At 44.2% G+C, this 21,389-nt stretch overlaps 1 protein-coding gene and 1 long non-coding RNA gene across 5 annotated transcripts in view; one reads left to right on the plus strand and one right to left on the minus strand.

The window, feature by feature from the left end:
- Positions 1-20,963, plus strand: part of AZIN2 (antizyme inhibitor 2) — a 33,163-nt gene extending 12,200 nt beyond the window's left edge. For 2 of the 4 annotated variants that reach the window (XM_042993767.1, XM_042993768.1), the window contains 6 exons: positions 2-130; positions 948-1,113; positions 2,689-2,851; positions 4,051-4,163; positions 17,573-17,787; positions 20,481-20,711. In XM_042993767.1, coding sequence (XP_042849701.1) covers positions 2-130; positions 948-1,113; positions 2,689-2,851; positions 4,051-4,163; positions 17,573-17,787; positions 20,481-20,619 — 925 coding nt within the window. In that variant the 3' untranslated portion in view covers positions 20,620-20,711. Of the gene's footprint in view, position 1; positions 131-947; positions 1,114-2,688; positions 2,852-4,050; positions 4,164-17,572; positions 17,788-20,480 lie in introns of all 4 variants that reach the window. The other 2 variants (NM_001293794.1, XM_015542157.2) reach the window with 2 other exon arrangements.
- LOC122241159 lies at positions 17,444-18,866 on the minus strand. Its single transcript, XR_006221154.1, has 2 exons — positions 18,596-18,866; positions 17,444-17,985 (listed from the first exon to the last, which is right to left on the minus strand). It is a non-coding gene; the product is annotated as an uncharacterized LOC122241159 (long non-coding RNA).
- Positions 20,964-21,389: the final 426 nt, after the last annotated feature.

A 21,389-nucleotide genomic window follows, 5' to 3' on the forward strand; every position in this document is an offset into this window, starting at 1 on the left:
GGATGGTTCTACACATCGCTGCTGAGGACTCCCCGAGCCGCCTGAGCTTCAAGTTTGGGGCGTCGCTGAAATCCTGCAGACACCTGCTTGAAAATGCCAAGAGGAGCCACATGGAGGTGGTGGGTGTGAGGTGAGTACCTGGAGGCCCCACCACCCCTGCCAGGCCTGCTGCCCCTTTCCCAGGAATTAATCAACTCTGTACAAGAGCCCCCTCAGGGCCTCCAAAGGAGGCCATCGAGTCCTGCCATCAGAGGCACAGAGTCCTCAGGCCACAGGCCTAGAGTCCTGCTATCGGAGACTTTCCTCTCTTTGGAAAGAAGGTTTGGAGTGTCCCGCTGACTCAACCCCATGGTCCCCACAAGGTCTTGTCCTTGGAGGTTCCCAGAGAGACCTGTCTTTGCAGGAATTAGACCAGCCTGTAGGCCAAAGGTTATGCAGCCACATCTTTGCTCTGCCTCTTTTCTTGCAGGGATATGGAAGAAGTCATAATAAAGGCCTAACAGTATAGTTTTCATTGATCCTGTGCTTAGGATATGCCAGGCACTGTGCTAAATGCTTCAGGTACATTATCCCACAGCCCTGTGGGATCTTATCCCCACTTTATAGATGGGGAAACGAAAGCACAGGCAGGCTACACCACTGACAGGTAAATACAGACCTGGCTGACGGTAGGGCCCTGGTCCTCATCCCAGAAGGCTCAGCCCTAGTGGCAGCACAAAGGGAAGGGAGGGACACCAAATACCAGCGGACCTTAGATCTGGTCTCTTGTCCACTTCTTACTTCCACAAGACCCTTGGAAATGCATTTAACCTTTGAGACCCTCAGTCCCTACATCTGTAGAATGGGCACAGTGTCCAATGTGCCTGTCCAAGGTTGCTCCTGGCTGGGGCTGAGCTGGTGGCACCTGGGGCCCTGCACGTAAGCCAAGTCTCTTCCTCCCTCCTCAGTTTTCACGTTGGCACTGGCTGTCCTGACCTTCAGGCCTACACTCAGTCCATCGCAGACGCCCGGCTTGTGTTTGAAATGGGCACTGAGCTGGGCCACAGGATGCACATCCTGGACCTTGGTGGTGGCTTCCCTGGATTGGAGGGGGCCAAAGTGAGATTCGAAGAGGTAATCCTGGGGTCAGAAGTGTGGTACTGGGCTCTGTGGGGGGTGGGGGGTGTGTACTGGGCACTGTGAGTGGGTCCTATGTGCTGCATACTGTGCTTGGTGCTTTACCTGGATTATCTTTTTTTTAATGTTTATTTATTGAGAGAGAGAGAGAGAAAGAGCAAGCACGTGAGTGGGGAAGGGTCAGAGAGAGAGAGGGAGACAGAGAATCCTAAGCAGGTTCTTCGCTGTCAGTGCAAAGTCTGATGCTTAACCTACTGAGCCACCTAGGAGCCCCTGAACTATCTTATTATTAGCCCTGTGTTACAGCTGAGCAAACTGAGGTTCTTGGAGGTTATGTCACTTTCTGAGTCCCAGCTCTGCCTGTCTCTAGCCCATGCACAAATTTGAAGCTTAACCAGTGTTATTTGCTAAGTCCTAAAACTCTTTGAGGGCCTGGTACACTCTGTTCTCCCTTGGGTGAGCTGATGAGAAATGAAAGGGGAGGGCGGGAAAAGGAAAAGCCCACCTTCTGTGTACTCCTCTCAAGATGAAATCAAGAAAAAATGTGTCGCCGCAATCCCCACTCTAACCACTAGGGGTCGTTCTCCTTAGTAAGAGCCTGGTCCTGAAATATCCACATCCAGGGACTGACCCTAAGAAAATAACCCCTGATGGACACAAAGAGCTTCAAAGATGAGCATTGTTGCGGTGTTCATAACAAAAGTCCAGTGGACTTTCCTGGTCCATCTAACACTCGGGAATTGGTTAAATTATGAAACGTTTGTATGACTTACCCACTGAGGTCATTCACAGAATCTGTTGAGTAAAAGGTTATAATATATATATATATATATATATATATATATATATAGCCCTATTATGTTTATAATAAAAATGGCATTTGTATCAAAGAGAAAAAAAAGAAAGGGACTACTCCAAAAAGTTAACAATGATTAACAATCTGCATGATAGAATTAAGGGTGGTTTTGATCTTTTTTCTTCTCTTTATTTTCTGTGAAAAAAAAAAAAACAAAAAACATGTCTTTTAACAGATTGGTCATTTATAAAAGAAAGTTCCATATCAGGGCTTCTGGAATCTGAGACTACCTCCTCCCATAATGTAGGCGTTGAGGAAGTTGACTTACATGAGTATAAGAGTCTTGACCCAGCTCTCTCTGCCTCCTACCTTCTTGGCCAATTGTCTGTAGTCCCCAGCTGGGAACTTAGCAGCTGCCAAGTCCTTCTTTCTGAAATCAAAGAAGCTTTCAAGAAATAGACTTGGAAGGGTGCCTGGATGGTTCAGTCAGTTAAGTGTCTGACTCTTGATTTTGTCTCAGGTCATGATCTTAGGGTTTGTGGGATTGAGCCCTGTGTTAGTCTCTGCACTGACAGCATGGAGCCTGCTTGGGATTTTCACTCTGTCTCTCTCTGCCCCTCCTCTGCTAGTTCTCTATCTCTTAAAATAAATAAACTTAAAAAAAAAGAGAAAAAGTTGTTAAAAAAAAAAGAAATACACTTGGAGCTATAGCAAGTCCTTAGTATGTAAACCCCACATTTCAAATATGTAATTGTCTCCCATCCCCCTACCACCAGATTTGTTCTGTGATCAACTCAGCCTTGGACCTGTACTTCCCAGAGGGATGTGGTGTGGACATCCTTGCGGAGCTGGGGCGCTACTATGTGACTTCGGCCTTCACCTTGGCAGTCAGCATCATCGCCAAGAAGGAGGTTCTTTTGGACCAGCCTGGCAGGGAGGGTAGGTGCCAGGTGGGCAGCACAGCCCCATTTTTTCCTCAAGCTAGGGACAGTGGCTGGCCGAGCAAGGTCTGGTTTTAGGGAATGGGGAATTTGAAGGATGGATCCTTGCTTTAGGGAAACTTACAACCAAGTCCTTTCTTACCTCCAAGATACTTATTATTGTTTCTTCCTATGCATGTTTATATCTTGTGAAGATTGAGATCAAAACAACCTCAGGGAGAATAGATACTTTACTAACCCATTGTACAGATGAGAAAATTGAGAGCCAAAGAGAATACAAGTGAATTGCTTAATAGGAAAAAGTAAAGCCTGCATTCGACCTCATGTCTGTCTCCTCTCCAAAGTACAGACTCTTACTCATCCTACTGATTCTCATAACATAATGAAAATAATTAATAACAACTTATATTTGTCTAAGTCTAGTTATAGATGACAGAACATAGGCATAGAGAGGTCGAGTCACTAGCCCAAAGTCACACAGCTGGTAAGGGGCAGTGCCTGGATTCAAGTGCAGGCTGGACTGACTCATGGTTCTCTGCCCACACTGCAACATCAGCACTCATCTTTGCCTTTTCAGATAGATCAATTCTCCCATCAGCCTCTTGAGTGAGTGGGGTCAGGGACTCTGATCTTGGGGTTTTGTCTTCTGCTCTAGGACCCCAGGCAAGAGAGCTGAGGTCTGTGTGTCTTCCCCTGAGAATCCATTTGGCAGGGTGGTGGGCTCCAGGTAGAAGGTTTTCTGTGTGTGCGTGTACCTGTGTGTGTATGTGTGTAGAGACGACATTCTTCTGGCTTCCTTTATAAATCTGGGTGATTGCCGTATCTAATCTAGCCAGGAGACCTGGTTTCTCATTTCAGCTCATGCACTTGCCCCATCGTGTGTGGGGCAAGTGGCTTAACATCTTGGGGTATTGAGTTTGGCTGGGCTGCTCTTTTGCCTTTGCTGGGCATCCAGGGGCTCAGATGCAGGCAGGAAGTAAGTCCTGGGCAGGGTTGCTCAGCTGCAAGCGTGAGTGTGCACAACATGAACCTCATGTCATAGGAGGAGGCAGGACCCACCCCATAGTTGAGGAAGGGGCAACCTTTTTGCTTCAGTTACCTATCATCCTTGCTGAGCCTACCATTGTGCCAGTTCCCCAGCCCCAGCCCCCCTCACACTGCTGCTTGTACTTCCCCTGACCCCTCCCCTCCCCACAGAGGAAAGCGGTTCCACCCCCAAGACCATCGTGTACCACCTCGGTGAGGGCGTGTATGGAATCTTCAACTCAGTCTTGTTTGACAACACCTGCCCTACCCCTATCCTACAGAAGGTGAGCCTACCCCACGTGGGCCTGTTTTCAGTTGTGTGTGTGTGTGTGTTTAAATAACATGTTGGGGGTGTTTTTATTTAATTTTCAAAAAGTGAAACATTCATTATAGAAGACAGTGGGATGAAGGAGATTATCATCCATAATCCTACCACGTAGAGATAGACGTTTTGAACATTAGATTTTTCAGTCTTTAAAAACTGTATTATATTTAAAAAAATAAAGTTGGATTGTATTGTTTTGTAACTGCTTTTTTTCCCACTCAATATGGGGTATAGCTCTTTCCATACCATTAGCTAATCATTGACAACATGCTTTTTGAAGACTACGTATTATTTTAACTCACCTAACCCTAGTGGTTTGGTTTCCTGTTTTTGAGCACCGCAAGTATATCTTGACATCCATGTCTGATCAAGCCCTGGAGTGAATTTCTAGAAGTAAAAAGAAACAGTTCGTCTTTAATGGGTTTTTCTAGGTTAACAAGGGAATAGGAATGGACAAAGAGGGGGAAGACAATCAGGCACACCGTTGTATTTTTGTCTATGTAGCCCCTTTTCTGGAAGGGAACTCAAGTGCCTAACCAGCACCTAGACCATCATGAGTGCTCAGTGTGTTTTTGTTTTGCTCTCTCTTTCCATCCTGTCTAGTTTTTCAAGACCCACTCAGGTGTCAGCTCCTCTTTGTAGCTCTTCCTGCCCCGCGTCTATCACAGGCAGAAGGAGCCCTCCTACCTCCAGGTGCCCAGGCCACAACTTGATTGCATCCTCATTCTGTAGCTGGGTTGTTAAATGTGGTTTCCTCCGGCTAGTCTGAGTAAGCCTCCCTGATGTGCTCAGGAATTCACTTTTCCACTGTGATGCACTAGCCCTGCCTGCATTCTTGTGGTTTCCCACATCCTTCTGCACTGAGAAAGAACCAGGCTGGCCTCGGCCAGCCATGCCCCCACGTCATACAGGAGGGTGGCAGCTGCTTCTCAGTTCCTGTCTCCCTTAGACCCCCTCCGCCTTCCAGTGCACCTCTTTCTGGTCCATGCAGTCCCTGATCCACTCCCTGTTCCCTTCAGCTCCTCAGATGAACGAGTGGGCCCAGCCCACTACCACACCCCCCATCCAGAGTCTCTGTTTTGATTAATCTCCAGTTGGTGTTGCCGTCTCAGGCCCCACGATGTTACTGACCCTCTTTGTGGTCTGTCCTGTTTCTCCTCTGGATGATGTGGAAGTTTCTTCCTTTGGGCTGTCAACCACTTACCAGGTCCAGCCATGTGACCAGATGCGGGGTCGGGCCCCAGTCTGGTGGTGGAGACAGATGACAGCACACATAATAAGTTAGCTACAATTGTGTTGGGAGTGTGTCAGAGGGACCCAGGCTGGCTGGGGTTTCTGTACCTTCTTCCCCAAGGAAGATCCCCTTCACTAGTCAGGATGGCAGCTTTGCATCCCTGCTCTTTGTTCCCCAGGACTTTGTGTTTGGACCTCATGTACAGAAAGTTATATTCAACATAAATCTTGGTTCAAAGTATACTTATCATCATTGGAGCCTACTTGGCCCTTTTTTGTTTGCTTGCTTTCTTTCTTTTTAAAAATTAAATAAGGGGCGCCTGGGTGGCTTAGTCTGTTAAGCATCTTACCCTTGATTTCAGCTCAGGTCATGATCATGGTCATGATCAGCATTAGGTCATGGTTCATAGGTTCGAGCCCCACAACAGGTTCTGTGTTGATGGTGTGGAGCCTGCTTGGGATTCTGTCTCCTCCCCACCCCCTCTGCTCCTCCCCAACTTGAAGGTGCATGCACACACACACACGCACACAAACACACTTTCTCCTTCTCTCAAAATAAAAGACATGAAAAAAAATTAAGAATTTAATAAATATTTGAGTACTCTCAGTATGCAAAGCACTATGCTGAGGCCTGCACAGAATAGTAGGTGAGAAAAAAAGGCCTATGCTTTGGAAATACAATTCTGCTGGGTAGGGGTGTGTGTGTGTGATTAGTACCTAGGCCACAACAGTGTCATGAGAAAAGTACAGAAAACTACAGAACAAGTATTATTGGACTTTTTAAAAAAATATTTTAGTATATATCTTTAAAAGGAAAAGACTTTTGGGGCACCCTGGGTGGCTCGTCAGTTAAGTGTCCAACTTCGGCTCAGGTCATTATCTCGCGGTTTGTGGGTTCAAGCCCTGTGTCGGGCTCTATGCTGGGAGCTGGGAGCCTGGAGCCTGCTGCAGATTCTGTGCCTCCCTCTCTCTCTGCCCCTCTCCTGCTTGCACTCTGTCTCTGTCTCTTCCTTTCAAAAATAAGTAAACATTAAATTTTTTTTTATTTTTAAAGGAAAAGACTTTAGAAAAATCATAATATCATTATCAAATTAGAAATGAACAATCCCATAGTATCCCCTATCATCTTGCCTCATAGATGGGTTTTCTAGTTGATGTGCTGAAATCAGCAGCCAAAAAAGGTTCACATACTATATTTGGTTGAATTGTCTCTCTACTACCCTATTAGTCTCGCCAACATTTTTTTTTTAATTCTTTATTTGTTGATGAAACTGACTAAAACTGGTCCTAAAATTTCCTGCATTCTGGATTTTCCTGATTGGTGAATTCTCTGGATCCCTTCACTGCTATTGAATACGTTATGCTGTGCCTTTTGTTTCTTTGATACTAGGTCGTTAGATTGAATGGTTTCATTAGATTCCCAATCAGTTTTGGGGTAAAAATGTTTCACGGGAGAACGTGTCTCTGTAGTATAATACAAAGTGTATTACTTTCTTTTTAGTGTAATAAGCATTCTTAACATTTTGCCACCTCATTCCTTTGTCTCTTCTCATGCAAAGTACCCATGTGTTGACTCATGTGTTACCATTTTTTCATATAGGTTTTTCTTTTTTTTAATGTAGTTTTTTTTCTATTGTAGTAAGAACACTTAACATAAACATCTTGTAACAGACGTTTAAGTGTATAATACAGTCCTATTATCTATAGGCACAGCAGGTCTCTAGAATTTGTCCATTTTACAGAGCTGAAATTTTATGTCCATTGATTACCAACTTCCCATTTCCCCTCCCACCACCCCTGGCAACCATGTTTCTATTCTTTGTTTCCATGAGTTTGACTATTAGATACCTCGTATAAATGCAGTCGTGCAGTATCTGTCCTTCTGTGACTATTTCAGTTGACATAACATCCTTAACGTTCATTCACGTTGTTGTATATTGCAGGATTTCCTTCTTTTATGAGGCCGATAATATTCCATTGGATATATGTATATACAGCATTTTTTAATTCATTCGTCTGTCAAAGGACATTTAGGTCTTGGCAGTTGTTAATAGTGCTGCAGTAAACATGAGAGCTAATACCTCGTAAAGACCCTGATTTAAATTCTTTTGGATAAATACCCAGAAGTAGGATTGCTGGATCTCACCATAGTTCTATTTTTATTTTTTTTTTTAAGTTTATTTATTTTGAGAGAGGGGGAGAGAGAGAGAGAGAGAGAGAGAGAGAGAGAGAACGGGGTAGGGGTAGAGAGAGAGGGAGAGAGAGAATCCCAGGCAGGCTCTAGCTGTCAGCACAGAGCCCAGTTTGGGGCTTGGTCTCACAAACTGTGCAATCATGACCTGAGCCAAAATCAAGGGTCAGACCTTAAATGACTGAGCCACCCAGGTGCCCCAGGTGGACTTTTAATGTATAAACATTTTAAGCATTCATTGAGTGGTCTAAAATGACATATATTTAGGGTTAAAGATACGACTTAATAAATGTGAATTGGCACTTTATAAATGCAAGCTATAGTTGGGTGTGGAGAGGGGCCCAGATGAGGTAAGTACCACAGAAGTTTTATAAGAATCTTGGGAACCAGAATTCAGGGTACAAGCTTCAGTCACTCCACTCTACCTGAAGACCCTCTCTCTGTTGACAAGATTGGGCTTTCTTACTTGCCATTGTATTTTATTCTAGTGTTTTATGGTTAAAAAAGCAGGACTCTGTCTTGAGTGTATTGCAATAGCATTTGTCAAGTGTGGATCTGGTTAGTTTTTATCTTAAAAATCCTTAAGTAATGATTCCTAATGCTTTTTTAAAATTACTCTTTGCCATACTATACACTAGTTTTATTTTATTTTTTCAACTATGTCCTGTCTTTATCCTGACCTTTTGATAATTTTTTTCCTTGTTCAGCCTATTCCGTAGTGTTTTGACAATAGCTTTGTACTGTGTTTAGAAAACCAGTAGGGTGCCTTCTATTTCCAGCAACGTGGTAGTCTAGATACTCTCAACAGCCGCCCCACTGACAACAAAGAAAACGGGATCCTGACTTACAAGAAAGCAGGGGATCCTTCAGAGGTCAAAATTAAATCAAAGCAGGCATCTCCACTTAGAGTGAAAGCCAGTCTAGTCTCCACCCAATAACCAGAGAGATCCTTTAAAAACGTAAGTCAAATCATGTCTGGTTTTATTAAAACTGCCTAAAACCCTACTCTGGTTCCCATGCCACTTCAGATTAAAGCCAAAGTCCTCCAGGGGCTTCTAAGGCCCTCTGTGACCTGCCCTGTCTCTTCTCTGATCCCCTCCCTCACCACTCTCTGGTCTTGCTCATCCCATTGCAGTGACCGCAGCCTCCTTGCAGTTCCTCAAACTCCCCCAGGCACATTCCTGCCTTAGCACCTTTGCACCTGCTCTTCTGCCCGGATCACCTTTCTTCTAAGTACCACATGGGCTCACTCTTTTACCTCCTTTCCATCTTTGCCCAAAGGTCATCTTCTCAGTGAGACCTTACGCTTTATATAAAACTGCAACCTGCCCCTCCCCCGCTCTGTTCTTTCTTTTATTTCATATCATTTATTATCTCCCAATATACTATATAATTTACTTCTTTATTTTGTTGTTTGCCTCCCTCCTGCTAGACTGTAAACCCCATAGGACAAGGACTTTGTCTATTTTGTTTGCCATTGTGTCCCAAGCACATAAAATAGTGACTATTCAAATATGAGTCAAATGAGTTAATTAACCTAGAGAGAAAACCTAACTCTGAAACTGGTTTCTCTCTGGGAGTGTATGCTGAATCCTTGTAGCATTGATCTTCAGTTTTGATAGCTGCATGGGTTCCTAGGGACTCAGTCAGGATGGGGAATCTGATAGGATCCCTCACATAAAGCTGTGGACCCCTCAAAAGTACATCATCATTAGTGTAAGGGTAAACCAGAAAACACGTGTCCCACAGAGGAGGCCAGCAAACAACAACAACAACAACAACAACAACAACAACATGTCTTTTTGACCTTGGTAGTGGTTGGAAGAGGGCACAGAATTAAGAATTTACAGCCATAAGCCAGCCTTTTCCTGGCTTTGTTGCCCAAATTCATATTGTCTGATGTGTTGTCTGATAAACCTCAAGGCTAGAATTTATTTTATCTTGCAGAAGCAAACACAACTTCTCTCTGCAGTAGAAATATTCAGCCTAGGCTTCTAAGAATTCTCACAAGTGCCAAAGTACATGAGCTCACATTAAAAAAATCACAAAACACAAAGAAATAGGTCACCCTGAAGGAAAGCCAGCAGAAGTCACAGACAGCAGAATCAGTCCTGCAATTATTTCATGTATTAGAATTATCATATGTTAAAGATAAAACAAAATATTTACAATGTTTAAAGAAATAAGAAACTGAAAATTACACCAAAGAATAAGCAAATATAAAAATATTATCCAACAGATTTTAAAAGGATTAAATAGAACTTCTAAAAATGAAAAGTATGAAAATTGTAATAGTGCACAGAGTAAGCAAAGCTATTAGAGACAGTTGAAGAGAGGATTAGAGAATGGGAAGACAGAGCGAAAGAAATTATGCCAATGTAGCACAAAGACATGGAGACAGAAAATAAGAAAGGCACAGGAAGTGGCAGATAGAGTGAGAAGGCATAATGTCTGAACTATAATCATAGTTTCAGGAAGAGATTGCATGAGGACACAGAAACCACACCAGTAATTTGAACAGGGAAATTTTAATATAAAGAATTGTCAACATTTATATATGGTTAATTACTAAAAGGGTCAAAAGCAGTTACTACCACTGGTAAGAGAGAGTGAAGAAGGAAGCAACTCAGAGGAGGGCTCCCCCTTCCAAAGCTGAGGTTGAAACCTTTGAAGAAAGGCTGTGACTGTCACAGAGACATGCAGCCTGCCAGTGACAAAGAAACTTGTCAGAGGGTGCCCACCACAACTGACTCATAGGGGCAGCCTGCTGCTGAGTGGAGAGGAAACTTGCTGGAGGGTGTGGGCCAAGGTTGAACTGTGAAGGCCACTGAGGTAAGAACTACCAGACCCTCATATGCTGAGCCATAGGGGGCCACAAAGAAAAACAGCATACTAAAAAAGGAAAAGTCTTTTCTTCCCGATCTTGCCAGAAACCTCTGTTGACAAAGCCTAACTTAGAGCTACCTGGCAAATAAGGAAAGTCTATAGCGTTCAGCTCCAGTACCACAAAGCAAGGCAAAGAAGGGTGGATTGGGGGCTGAGAGATAAAAAGTTAATAACTGGCAGAGAGTCAATAGACTGGGAGAGAGTAAGACCTATCTTCAGATGTAGGAAATCCAAACAAATCCCAAACATTAGTGAAACTGAATACTATGGACAAAGAGAAGATCTTAAAACTAGTGAGAGAATTGAGACAGATAGAAGACTACCTGTAGAATAATGACAGACTTACAGCTTATTTTTCTCCCATAACAATGGAAGGAGGAGATCCTGGAGTAGCAGCCTTAATGTATCAACCTAGAATTTTGTATCCAGCAAAATTGCTTTTCAAGAATGAGTATGGAATGTAGGCATTTTCAGACAAAGCAAATACTGAGAGACATACCTTCACAAACAGAAGTTCTAAAGAATATACTTCAGGCATAAGGAAAATGATTCCAGATGGATGGTCTGAGTTGCAAGAAGGAATGGTGACCAAAGATAGCTAAATATTTGGGTATATCCAAAGGATCATTGACTGTCACCACCACTCCAACAATAACAGTTAATTTGTGGGGTTAAAAATAGGTTTCAGGTGTGATTAGGTTCAGCTGTGAGTAGATCCCAACTTACATGACTTGAATGAAATACTGAGGCTTATTTTGCTCACGTAGATGTCTAGACACAGGCAATCCTGAACTGGTATAGTGGTTTTAGAGTCATATGGAACCATATTGCTCCTACTTGTACCTATTTCTAGGTGTTGTCCTCATCTTGGTAGATACAAAATGAAGTGCCAGCCCTTACAGGAAAGAAGAAGAAGTAAAGCTGATGTGCCAGTTGTCTTTTAAGGAAACTTCCTAAAAGTAGCCACATAACACTTGTGTTTTACAAGTACATAGCTATGGGGCTAAGATGTTAGTCCCATGGCCCTAACTACCTGCAAGGAAAGTTAGCAAATATGGTCTTTATTCTAGGTGGTCATGTTCCTAGCAAAAACTGAGGGTTGGAATTGCTGGGGTAGGCAATTAGCAGCCTCTGCCACAAATAAGATCAAATAGAACACTGGACAACACCAGAATGTAAGTAGGGAGGTAAAGTGACCAAGTTGGTGTTCTAGGGTTTTTAACTGAGAGGAAGATATTGATTAATTTTAGACTTTAGACTTTAAGTTAGGCATGCATGTTAAAAAGTAAATGTTTAGAGTAACCATAAAATAATAAAAATAGGTAATATAATGGATAATGTATATAATAGAAATATATAATATCTAGATAACTATATAATGTAATTACCAACACTGATGATAATTAAAATGATTTAGTTTTGACACCAGCATAAAAAAATTAGGCAAAAAACCATAGTTGAGAGCACAGGAAAGACCCATATATATCTAGAAACTTGATTTTTGATAGGGCTTGCAAAGAAGATCACTGGGGATTGTTTAATATATGATGCTGGGACACCTGATTGTCCACATGCAAAAAATGAAATTGAATCCCTATCTCACAGCACATGTGAATATAAATCCCAGATATCAATATAGGAGAATATCTGTCTGACCTTGAAACAAGGAAGAACAGTGAAAAATCTCTTAAAAACCAAAAAGGAAGAAACTGATGTTTGTCTACACTAAAATGAAGAGCTTCTGTTCATCTGTTAGCAAAAGGAAAGAGGGAATCACACACTGTAAGAAAATATGGAAACACATATATAAACTGATAAGGGATTAGTAGACAGAATATATGGAGGATTCTTATGTAAGAATCTTAAGAAAATAAGAAAAGCAATACAAAATAGAAAGCAACAGAAATAAGGCAAAAAGACTTTAACAGGCATTTCCCAGAAGAGGAAATCCAAATAGAAAATGAAAAAGTGCTCTACCTCCTTGGTAATCAAGGAAATACAAATGAGGAGACACCATTTTCTACTGACTAGATTAGAAAAAAACAAAGCATGACAATATCAAAAGTTGGTGAGGGTATAGAGTAGTTGGATCTCTTAGACACTGACAGGAGTTGGTATTTCTACTTTGGGAAACAAGTTGGCATTACTCAGGTAAAGTTAGACGTGTGTATAACGTATCTTCCAGCAAGTTCCCATATGTATTTGGGGAAAAATACAAGAATGTTCACAGGAGCAATTTTTATAATATAAAACATTGGAAACAACATTAATGTTTGTTGGCAGGGTAATAGATAAACAAATTACCGTGTATTCCATTTAATGAATTCTATGCAGCATATTGTGAATTATGGCTATATATATATATATATACCTGTATGTGTGTATATATATATATATATACATACACACCTGTGTATGTATATATATATATATATATACATACACACCTGTGTATGTATGTATATATATATATACACACACACCTGTATATACAGTCCCAAGATTCATCCAACTAATATATATATATAATCTTGGGACTGTAAGTTTCAACAACAAAAAAAGCAAGTTGCAGAGATTATATACTCTATAATTTCATTTACATAAATTTCAGAAGTGTACAAAACTAAATACTATGCTTGTGGAAAACAAAGCAAGAGAATAATGAAAACAAAATTCAGGATAATGGTTACTTCTGGAGGGGTTAGGGAAGTGGCATGTCACTGGGTGGGCCACGCGGGAGTTTCAAAGATATTAGAAATTTTATATTTCTTTAGCTGGTGGTGGATACACAGATATTCATTTTATCATTTTTCTTTACATCTTACACATGGTATAAATATTCTCTTGTAGGAATTAAATATTTAACAAAATTGAGTCTATCATTATTGCTTATTAGTATTCTTTGATAGGCTCACATTTATTCTTTTATCATGCCATGTCTAACATTCAGAAAAATATCTTGGGGGTTTTAATTAGTAGTAGTCTACTTAATCTATTAAATTGGGAAGAATTCTCTTTTTTGCTTTACTAAGTTTTTCCAGTTAAGAGAGTGTAGAGCTCTTGTATTTTATTTCTCTCATTAAGGTTTTATTATTTTCTTTGAATAAGTTATTGTGGCCCAAGTACATCCAAGAATTTAATAACGTAATGCTTTCATTACTATTGTGAATGGAAACATTTCCCTGTGTTTTTGAGCTGAGATAATGGCTTGCATGCCGAGACTCCTTCATTTCCTCTAATAAATTACCTCCTTCCCTTTGGATCTTCCAGGTAAGCAAACATGTTATCTGCAATGTGATATTTTATTTTTTTTCATTTTCTATATACTATACCTTTTAAAATATTTTTTTCCTAATGGCTATTAGATGATATATAAGATAGGAATGGTGACAGAAAGGTTCAGACTTGGAGTCAGAAGACATGGGTCCTGACTTTACCATATACTGGCTAAGTAACTGACCTTAATCTCAGCCTGTTTCTCTGGTTTCTTCGTCTGAAAAATGAAGGGCTGAACTTAATTACTCAGGTTGCTTCTGGTTCTGAAATGAGGCCATTCTAATGTATTTCCATTAAGTTAGAGTTGCCTCTTTATTTTAAATAGTTTCTCTGCATTGTGGGGTTTGATTTTGTTTTGTCTGTAGTTTTAATCAAGAATAGACGGTATAGGCTATTGAATGCCATACTGACATGTACTAGGAAAATTAGATTTCAATTGTAGATCTGTATTTTCCATATTATGATGAAGTCAGTGTTCGCCTTGCTCATATTGTCCCTGCCTTTCATACAGAGGCAAATTGTCTATATTGTTCCATATTGAAGGAAATCACTGAAGGTGATTCTTTGACTAGGAGGGCAGATTTGGTTAGTTACGGTTTCATTTCAGATTTTCCTGTATGTTCATAAATTAAATTGTGACCATATGTTTTTGTTCTGCTTTTTCGCCTTTTTGTGTGCTGCTCTTGTTCATTCCATTTTTTTCCTTTTAAAATATTTTTGTGTACTTTATGTAGAATAGGGATTATTGATTCATTCTTTAAAAGTTGGGGAATTATGTGAGAACTCCATCAGGGCCACTAAACATTTTAAGTGTTTGATCTTATTTCTTCTGTGGATCCACTTACTTATTGGGCCTCTTTGAGGAAGGCAGCCCATTGGTGCAGCTAGGAGGCCCCTTGTCCAGGACCACTCGGAGTTCTGCTACTAACATCCTCCAGAATCTGCAGCAGGTCACTTCTACTCTCTGACTTTTCCTATCCGTAAAATGGGAATTGCAGCTGCCTCTCAGATGAGCTGTGAAGTAGTGGTGGGCATGCTCTGCCCTCTCACAGAGGGGGGCCTCGTAGCATATTGGGCAGCTGATATTTTTACAGGTGCTTGTCCATTTCCACTCAGTTTCCAGACTCATAAAAAGAGCGAGGACTTAACAAGTGTGTTGCCACATGCTTTTGGAATATTTATTTTGCACATTTTTTTTGTTTTTGTGTTTTTAATGGCTTAAAATTTTTTTTAAGTTATTTTGAGAGCAAGAGAGAGAGAGAGAGAGAGAGAGAGCACAAGTCGGGTGGGGTCAGAGAGGGAGAGAGAATTCCAAACAGGCTCTTGGACTACACTGATAGTGCAGAGCCTGACGTGGAGCTTGAACTCACAAACCATGAGATCATGACCTGGGCTGAAGCCAAGAGTTGGACGCTCACCTGACTGAGCCACCCAGGTGCCCCTAAAAAAATGGCTTTAAATGGCAAAAGGATAGCTTTGCATTATTCCCTGCGAAGTTAATTTTTTTTCCCCACTGATTTTTTATTTATGCCACTAATAAGAAGAGAACTCATTATAATGCAAGTGTGTCTTTTCTTTTTACTTTATTGTGAAAGAACCTTTGGAACCTCTTTTCTCAGGATCCTCATAGATCCATATATAGAATTTCCCCCCAAAAGCTTTAGAAATTAGCTTAATGTTTTTTAAGAAGTGGAGCTAAGGGAAATACTTCAGAGCAATTGAGATCAATTTTACTTATTAACAAAAAGCTCATAAACAAGAACATTAAGTTATATGAACAAGGATATATTTGTCTCCCTTTTTTAGAATATGAACTTCCCAGCCCCTAGATCAGAGCCTGGCACATAGTAGGTGCTCAATAAGTATTTGTTGAATGAATCAATTAATGAATATAGGATAGTTTGAATTTCTGACTTTTAATATGTGCATGTTTTTCTTTATTAATGAGACTAATGGCTTACTAACTTCTCATATACATGAATATTTTTTCTGCCTATGGAATCTGTGGCTTTTCTTTCTCAATTTTATGCATTCCTGCTGCTGGCTAAGGAATTGAAGCACCTTTTCTTTTTCCTCACTGGTCTTCTCTACTACCTCCTTCTAGACTCTGGATGGCTTCTATTCCTCTCTCCCTTCCTTCCTTTCTCTCCCTTTCTCTCTCCTTCCTTCCTTCCCTTTCTCACCACTCATATTTGCTATTCATTCATTCATTCATTCATTTTATTTACTTTAATTTTTTTCTTTCTTAATGTTTATTTATTTTTGAGAAAGAGAGAGACAGAGCATGAATGGGGAGGGTCAGAGAGAGGGAGACACAGAATCCAAAACAGGCACCAGGCTCTGAGCTGTCAGCACAGAGCCCGACACAGGGCTCGAACTCATGGACCGCGAGATCATGACCTGAGCCAAAGTCAGACGCCCAACCGACTGAGCCACCCAGGCACCCCTTCATTCATTCATTTAAAAGATATTATTCATAAAAGCACTTACTACATGCCAGATTGCTAGGCATGGAGGAGACGGTGGGGTGAACAAGGAGGTCATTCATGATCTCTGGGGTCATGGAACTTATAGTCTGACAGGGAAGACAGGCCTGAGCAGATACATTTCACAAATACCTAATTATAAATTTTGACAAAGGCCATGAAGGCAAAGTTTGTGGGTGGGGCATGGAGCTTTAGCAAAGACTTTCACGAAGCCATTGTAGCTGAGATCTGAAGGAAAATTAGGGAGTTGGTGGCGTTCCTCAGGGAACATCATGGGGTGCGCTGGGGCTGGGGGAAGGGAAACAGGGTTTCCCTGGGAGCCCAGGGCAACTGGAGTGACTGGAACATGGCACAGCAGGGATGGACAAGGGGACTAAAAGGCAGTCAGGGTTTGCTCACGTCCATCTTTTGGTCATGACTTCTCCTCTAGGACATGCCTGGCAGGATCCCACACTGTGACAAATTGCACTGGTTGTCAGCAAATGGTCTGTGTTACAGAGTTCTTTCCTGGATTTTTCAGTCATTTAAGAAAAAACACTTTATGTAATTGGTGGTTGTGTCTTTGGGCAAGCCACTCAATCTCTCAGAGCCTCAGTTTTCCTGAATGGGAGGAATTTCTGTCTACCCCATGGGGTCCTCTGTGACCTCTGCCAGGCCACCCTGTGATTATCTGTTGGAGGCCCATCTTCCTCCCCTGTCTGAGAGCCCAAGGGAGGGTGGGGTCTACTCACCTATGTACTTCTGGCTTCTCCGATGGGGCCTGGCATGGCAATGAGAGCAACTGGGAGGCCTTCATAGAAGAGGGAGCCCCAGGGCTGGGCCGAGAGGTCAAGGTGGATTTGAGGAAGGGGGAAGAGCTACAGAGGTTCGGAAAGCGGCAGATATGCCAGTGAAGACTAAAGCGAGGAGGTGGTAACAATAACAATAATGATAGCGCTACCTTACTGGGTCCTTGTCATATGCCAGATACTGTTATGAATGCTCTACATATGCTCACTTATCCTTTCAGTAACCCTAGGAGATAGGTACTACAATTATTCCCATTTTACAAATGAGCAAACTGAGGCACAGAGGGATTAAGTACCTTGCCCAAGGTCACACAGCTAGTAAGTCTTGGAGGCTGGCTTTAAGACCAGGCATTGTGGCTTCAGAATGTATAAGGCAATGAGCGCAGAGAAGCTGGAGGGCCTTACGTGCCCATCCAGTCTTTATTAAACTGGTTATGGGAGCCATGGAAAGCTTTTGAGGGAGGAATGCTAAGGCTGCGCTCAATGTGACTATCCCTGTCTCCTGCAGAAATCATCCATGGAGCAGCCCCTGTACAGCAGCAGCCTGTGGGGCCCTGTGGTCGATGGCTGTGACTGCATAGCTGAGGGCCTGTGGCTGCCGCAACTACACGTAGGGGACTGGCTGGTCTTTGAGAACATGGGCGCCTACACTGTGGGCATGGGTTCCCTCCTTGAAGGGGCCCAGACATGCCGAGTCACGTATGCCATGTCCCGGGTGGCCTGGTAAGGGGGCCCTGAGAAGGGGGTTGGGGAGGAGAAGGGAACAGGTAGGGAAAGGGGGTAAATCTGAGAATTGAGACTGGCTTGCATGTAATCCAGCTTGACAAGTAGCTCTTGGCTGCTGATTCCAAGTGAGGCCTGCACTTGGCACCTTGCCATGGCCATGAATGAGATGGAGCCTCCCCTGAGGAGCTCAGCACCCTGTGAGAGACACAGACAGGTAGACAGGCACTCCTCATAATACCGGGGGGCAAGGCTGGGCTGTGGAACCTAAGAACCCTCCCTGATGCCCAGACCGACTTCCCCAAAGGAAAGAAGATAGTAGATGAATGGGAGCTAGCCAGCAGGACGCAGTAGGGGGCTCCAGGCAGAAGGAACAGGGAGTGAGCATGCTGCCTTCAAGAAACTGAGGCTGGCTGTGGCTGGAGAGGGAGCAGGGCTGGATCTGGGAAGGGCCTTGAAAGCCGAGTGAAGGGCTTTGAGCAGTGCAAATCATGGACTGATTTGAAGTAGGGGAGTGACGTGGTCAGGTTTGGATTTTAGAAAGACCACGGTGGCTACTCGGGGGGGAATAAGGGAGGACAAGGGCAGATGTGGACTGAGCAGACCAGTTGGGTGGCTGCTCTGTGGCCCGGGAAAGACTTGCCTGCTGGCCGAGCCTCACAGGAAATGCACACAACACTAGCCCTGCTTGCCTCACCGGGCCAGTGCTGGGATTCAGGGTGGCAAGGGGGGCACAAGGCAGACAGAAGTCACGTTTGTTGAGCCTGTCAGGCATTAGGTCAGGAATCATATGATTATTTCCTCTCACCTGCACACAACTCTGCGGGATCCGTGCTATCACAGAGAGTTTTGGTCAGTGGTGAAGAGCCCCCTTTCGGGGCTGGGAGATGCCTGGGGAGGCAGGAGCAGTTGGGGGGACTTCCATGTTGGGCCTCAGGAGTGAGTGCTGCCTGTGTCCTGGGGGACACACTAGATGCTTGAGGGACCCCCTCCCCCCAACAATGTAGCAACCCCCGCTTGATGGGGCGCAGCATTAAAGTCACATTTCATTCATCCAGTCAACAGTCCTTGGTTGTACCTCCTCCCCGCAAGGGCACAGGATGGACTGATGCAGCCATTGTGACCTCAGGGATATTGTGACAAGGCCTGAAACAAACTTAAAAAATCTACCACACAGGCCTCCTTATCCCATCCCAGCTCCACCTTAAGCAAACAGAGGAGGTTGTGGGGAGTCAGTTTATTCATTACTAGAAACAAAAAATTTTGATGTATTAAAATGACAATGCCGAAAAATTCCCCATATCAAAGAAGTCCCGGCAAAACATCCTGCTTTCAAGCCTGGCTCTGTGCTGGGCCCTGGGGGGAAAAGAGCACCTTAGCACGGTGACCTGCACACGTGGACACTGGCGCAGAGGGCAGAAAGGTACTGGGGAGTGAGAGACGGCAGACTGGGGAGGGGTGGTCAGGGCTGATGGGTACGGAGGAGGCAGCCAGGCGCAGGAAAGCTGAAAGGGAGCAGTCTGGGCCGAGAGATGCGGGGGCTTGAGTCCAGTCCATTCACAGAGCTGCAAGTAGTTGTGCCTGACTGGAGTGGCCTGTGCGGAAGACTAGATGGAGGAGGGCCTTGCAGGTCCAGGTTGGACTTAATCTTGAAGGCAGTAGAGAGCCACTGATACTTTTTAAGAAACGGGACCAATCCGTTTTGAGCGATGAGGAGACAGACAGAGGGTGCTTGGCCTGGGGAGCCTTCCGCCAGAAGGGAACAGCCTGATCACCAACTGCACACATCAGCAAAGAGGGAGGCCCTCCTGCAGGTGGGAGACTGGGCTGAGCAGCGTCTGAGAGCAAACAGAAGCTGATGATGACTCAAGGACAGGAATTTGCCTCCTGGAAAGACGAACCTGGGCCTGAATCGTGTGGTGGCAGGAGCAGAGCAGGGAGGCCGTGTGGCCCCGGCTAGAGATGGTGGCAGCACTGGGAATGGAGAGAGATGGGTGCCTGTGAGGGAATTCTGGAGCTGGGTTTGGCAGGGATGGACTGGGTGTGAGAACAAGATTCCCAACTTGTGTCTGAGCAGCTGGTCAGATGGTACAGCCATTTATCAACCTGGGTAGGTAGGTTCGTAGGGATTTTGAGAGGGGGCAGGAGATGATTTTATTTTTTAAAGTCCTAAGCCTGGGCTATAAAGATTGTGGGATTTAGATGGAAACAGTTGGGTTGAATCCTAGTTTTACCACCTTCTAAGGATGGTGGTAAGAAGGTCCTAAGAAGGACCACCTTCTAAGGATGGTGGTAAGAAGGTCCTAAGAAGGACCTTGCGCAGGTCACTTCTCTCTGGGTCTCAACTTCCTTACCGGTAAAATGGGGACAATAATGCTGCGCTTATATGATTTGGGGGAGGATACAATTAGACACTGTAAGTAAAGTGCCTGGCACAACGTCTGGCATATAGTGTGAGTGCTCGATAAATGTGGGTTCCTCTCCCCTTACTGTGGAAGTGGACCATAGGGGAGAATAGAGCGGTGCGGGGAGAGTTCAGCAGACCTGCCCCACTCCTGCCCTAGGCTGGGCTCTGGGGCCCATGTGGGAACCCTATACCGAGGGGGCTGGGTCTTCTGGTGCAGGGGCCTTCAGGAGCCTCTGGCCTGTGGGCCCCATGCTGGCTGCCTCCAGTGCCCCTCTCTTGCCTGCAGGGAAGCCCTTCGAGGGCAGCTGCTGCCTGCAGAACAGGACGAGGACACCGAGGGCATGTGCAAGCCTCTGTCCTGTGGCTGGGAGATCACAGACACCTTGTGCGTGGGCCCTGTCTTCACGCCGGCGAGCATCATGTGAGCGGACCCCGTTCCCCCCCACCCCTGGAGAACTCTAGCGGGGCCGCAGAGATGCCTCTGGGAGACTTGGGGAAGGCAGCAAGCAGGGGCACCCTCTGGCCAGGACTCTGGTGCTCACTCTGCTGCCCCCCATGCCCCACCTGTAGTGTTTCTGCCCTGTAAATAGGACCAGTCTTACACTCACTGTAGTTCAAGTATGCAACATAAATCCTGTCCCTTCCAGCTGTGTCTGCCTCCTCTGCAGCGCAAGGGGCCTGGTCAGCCAGGTGTGGGGGTGTTCTTGGGGGTCTCCCTTGGTCTCCTTCCTACTTTGTAAATATGAAGCAAATAAATATTTAGGTTTTTTTTTTTTTTTTTTTAATACTTCAGTGGAATCTAGCAGTTCAATTCACAAAGCAGCCTGGGCTAGGCCAGGGCCTAGTCCACCCTACACTGATGACCCCATGCCCTCTGCTTCAGTCCTGACCTGGCTGCAGTCTCTCCCACTGGCACCCAGCTTCTCCGACTCATCTCCTTCCTCTGCATAGGCCGCGATGCCTGGTGTCATGAGGAAGAGTGAGCTGTTAGGGTTGAGGTAGGGGTCAGAGCTGCCTGCCACCCTTCAGCCCTAGAGCTGCATCTCCTGACTGGTGAGGGGCCTCGGTGTGAACCCAATACCCAGCCTAAGGCCTGGCCCAACACAGGGGCAACTGAATATCTGACACGGCTCTGGAAATACATACCAAAGATAAAGAGCAAAGAGATGGGTGTTTGAGAGGTCTTGAGGAGACC

This window comes from Panthera tigris, chromosome C1 (genome assembly GCF_018350195.1).
Source record: "Panthera tigris isolate Pti1 chromosome C1, P.tigris_Pti1_mat1.1, whole genome shotgun sequence".
NCBI classification, from domain to species: Eukaryota; Metazoa; Chordata; class Mammalia; order Carnivora; family Felidae; genus Panthera; species Panthera tigris.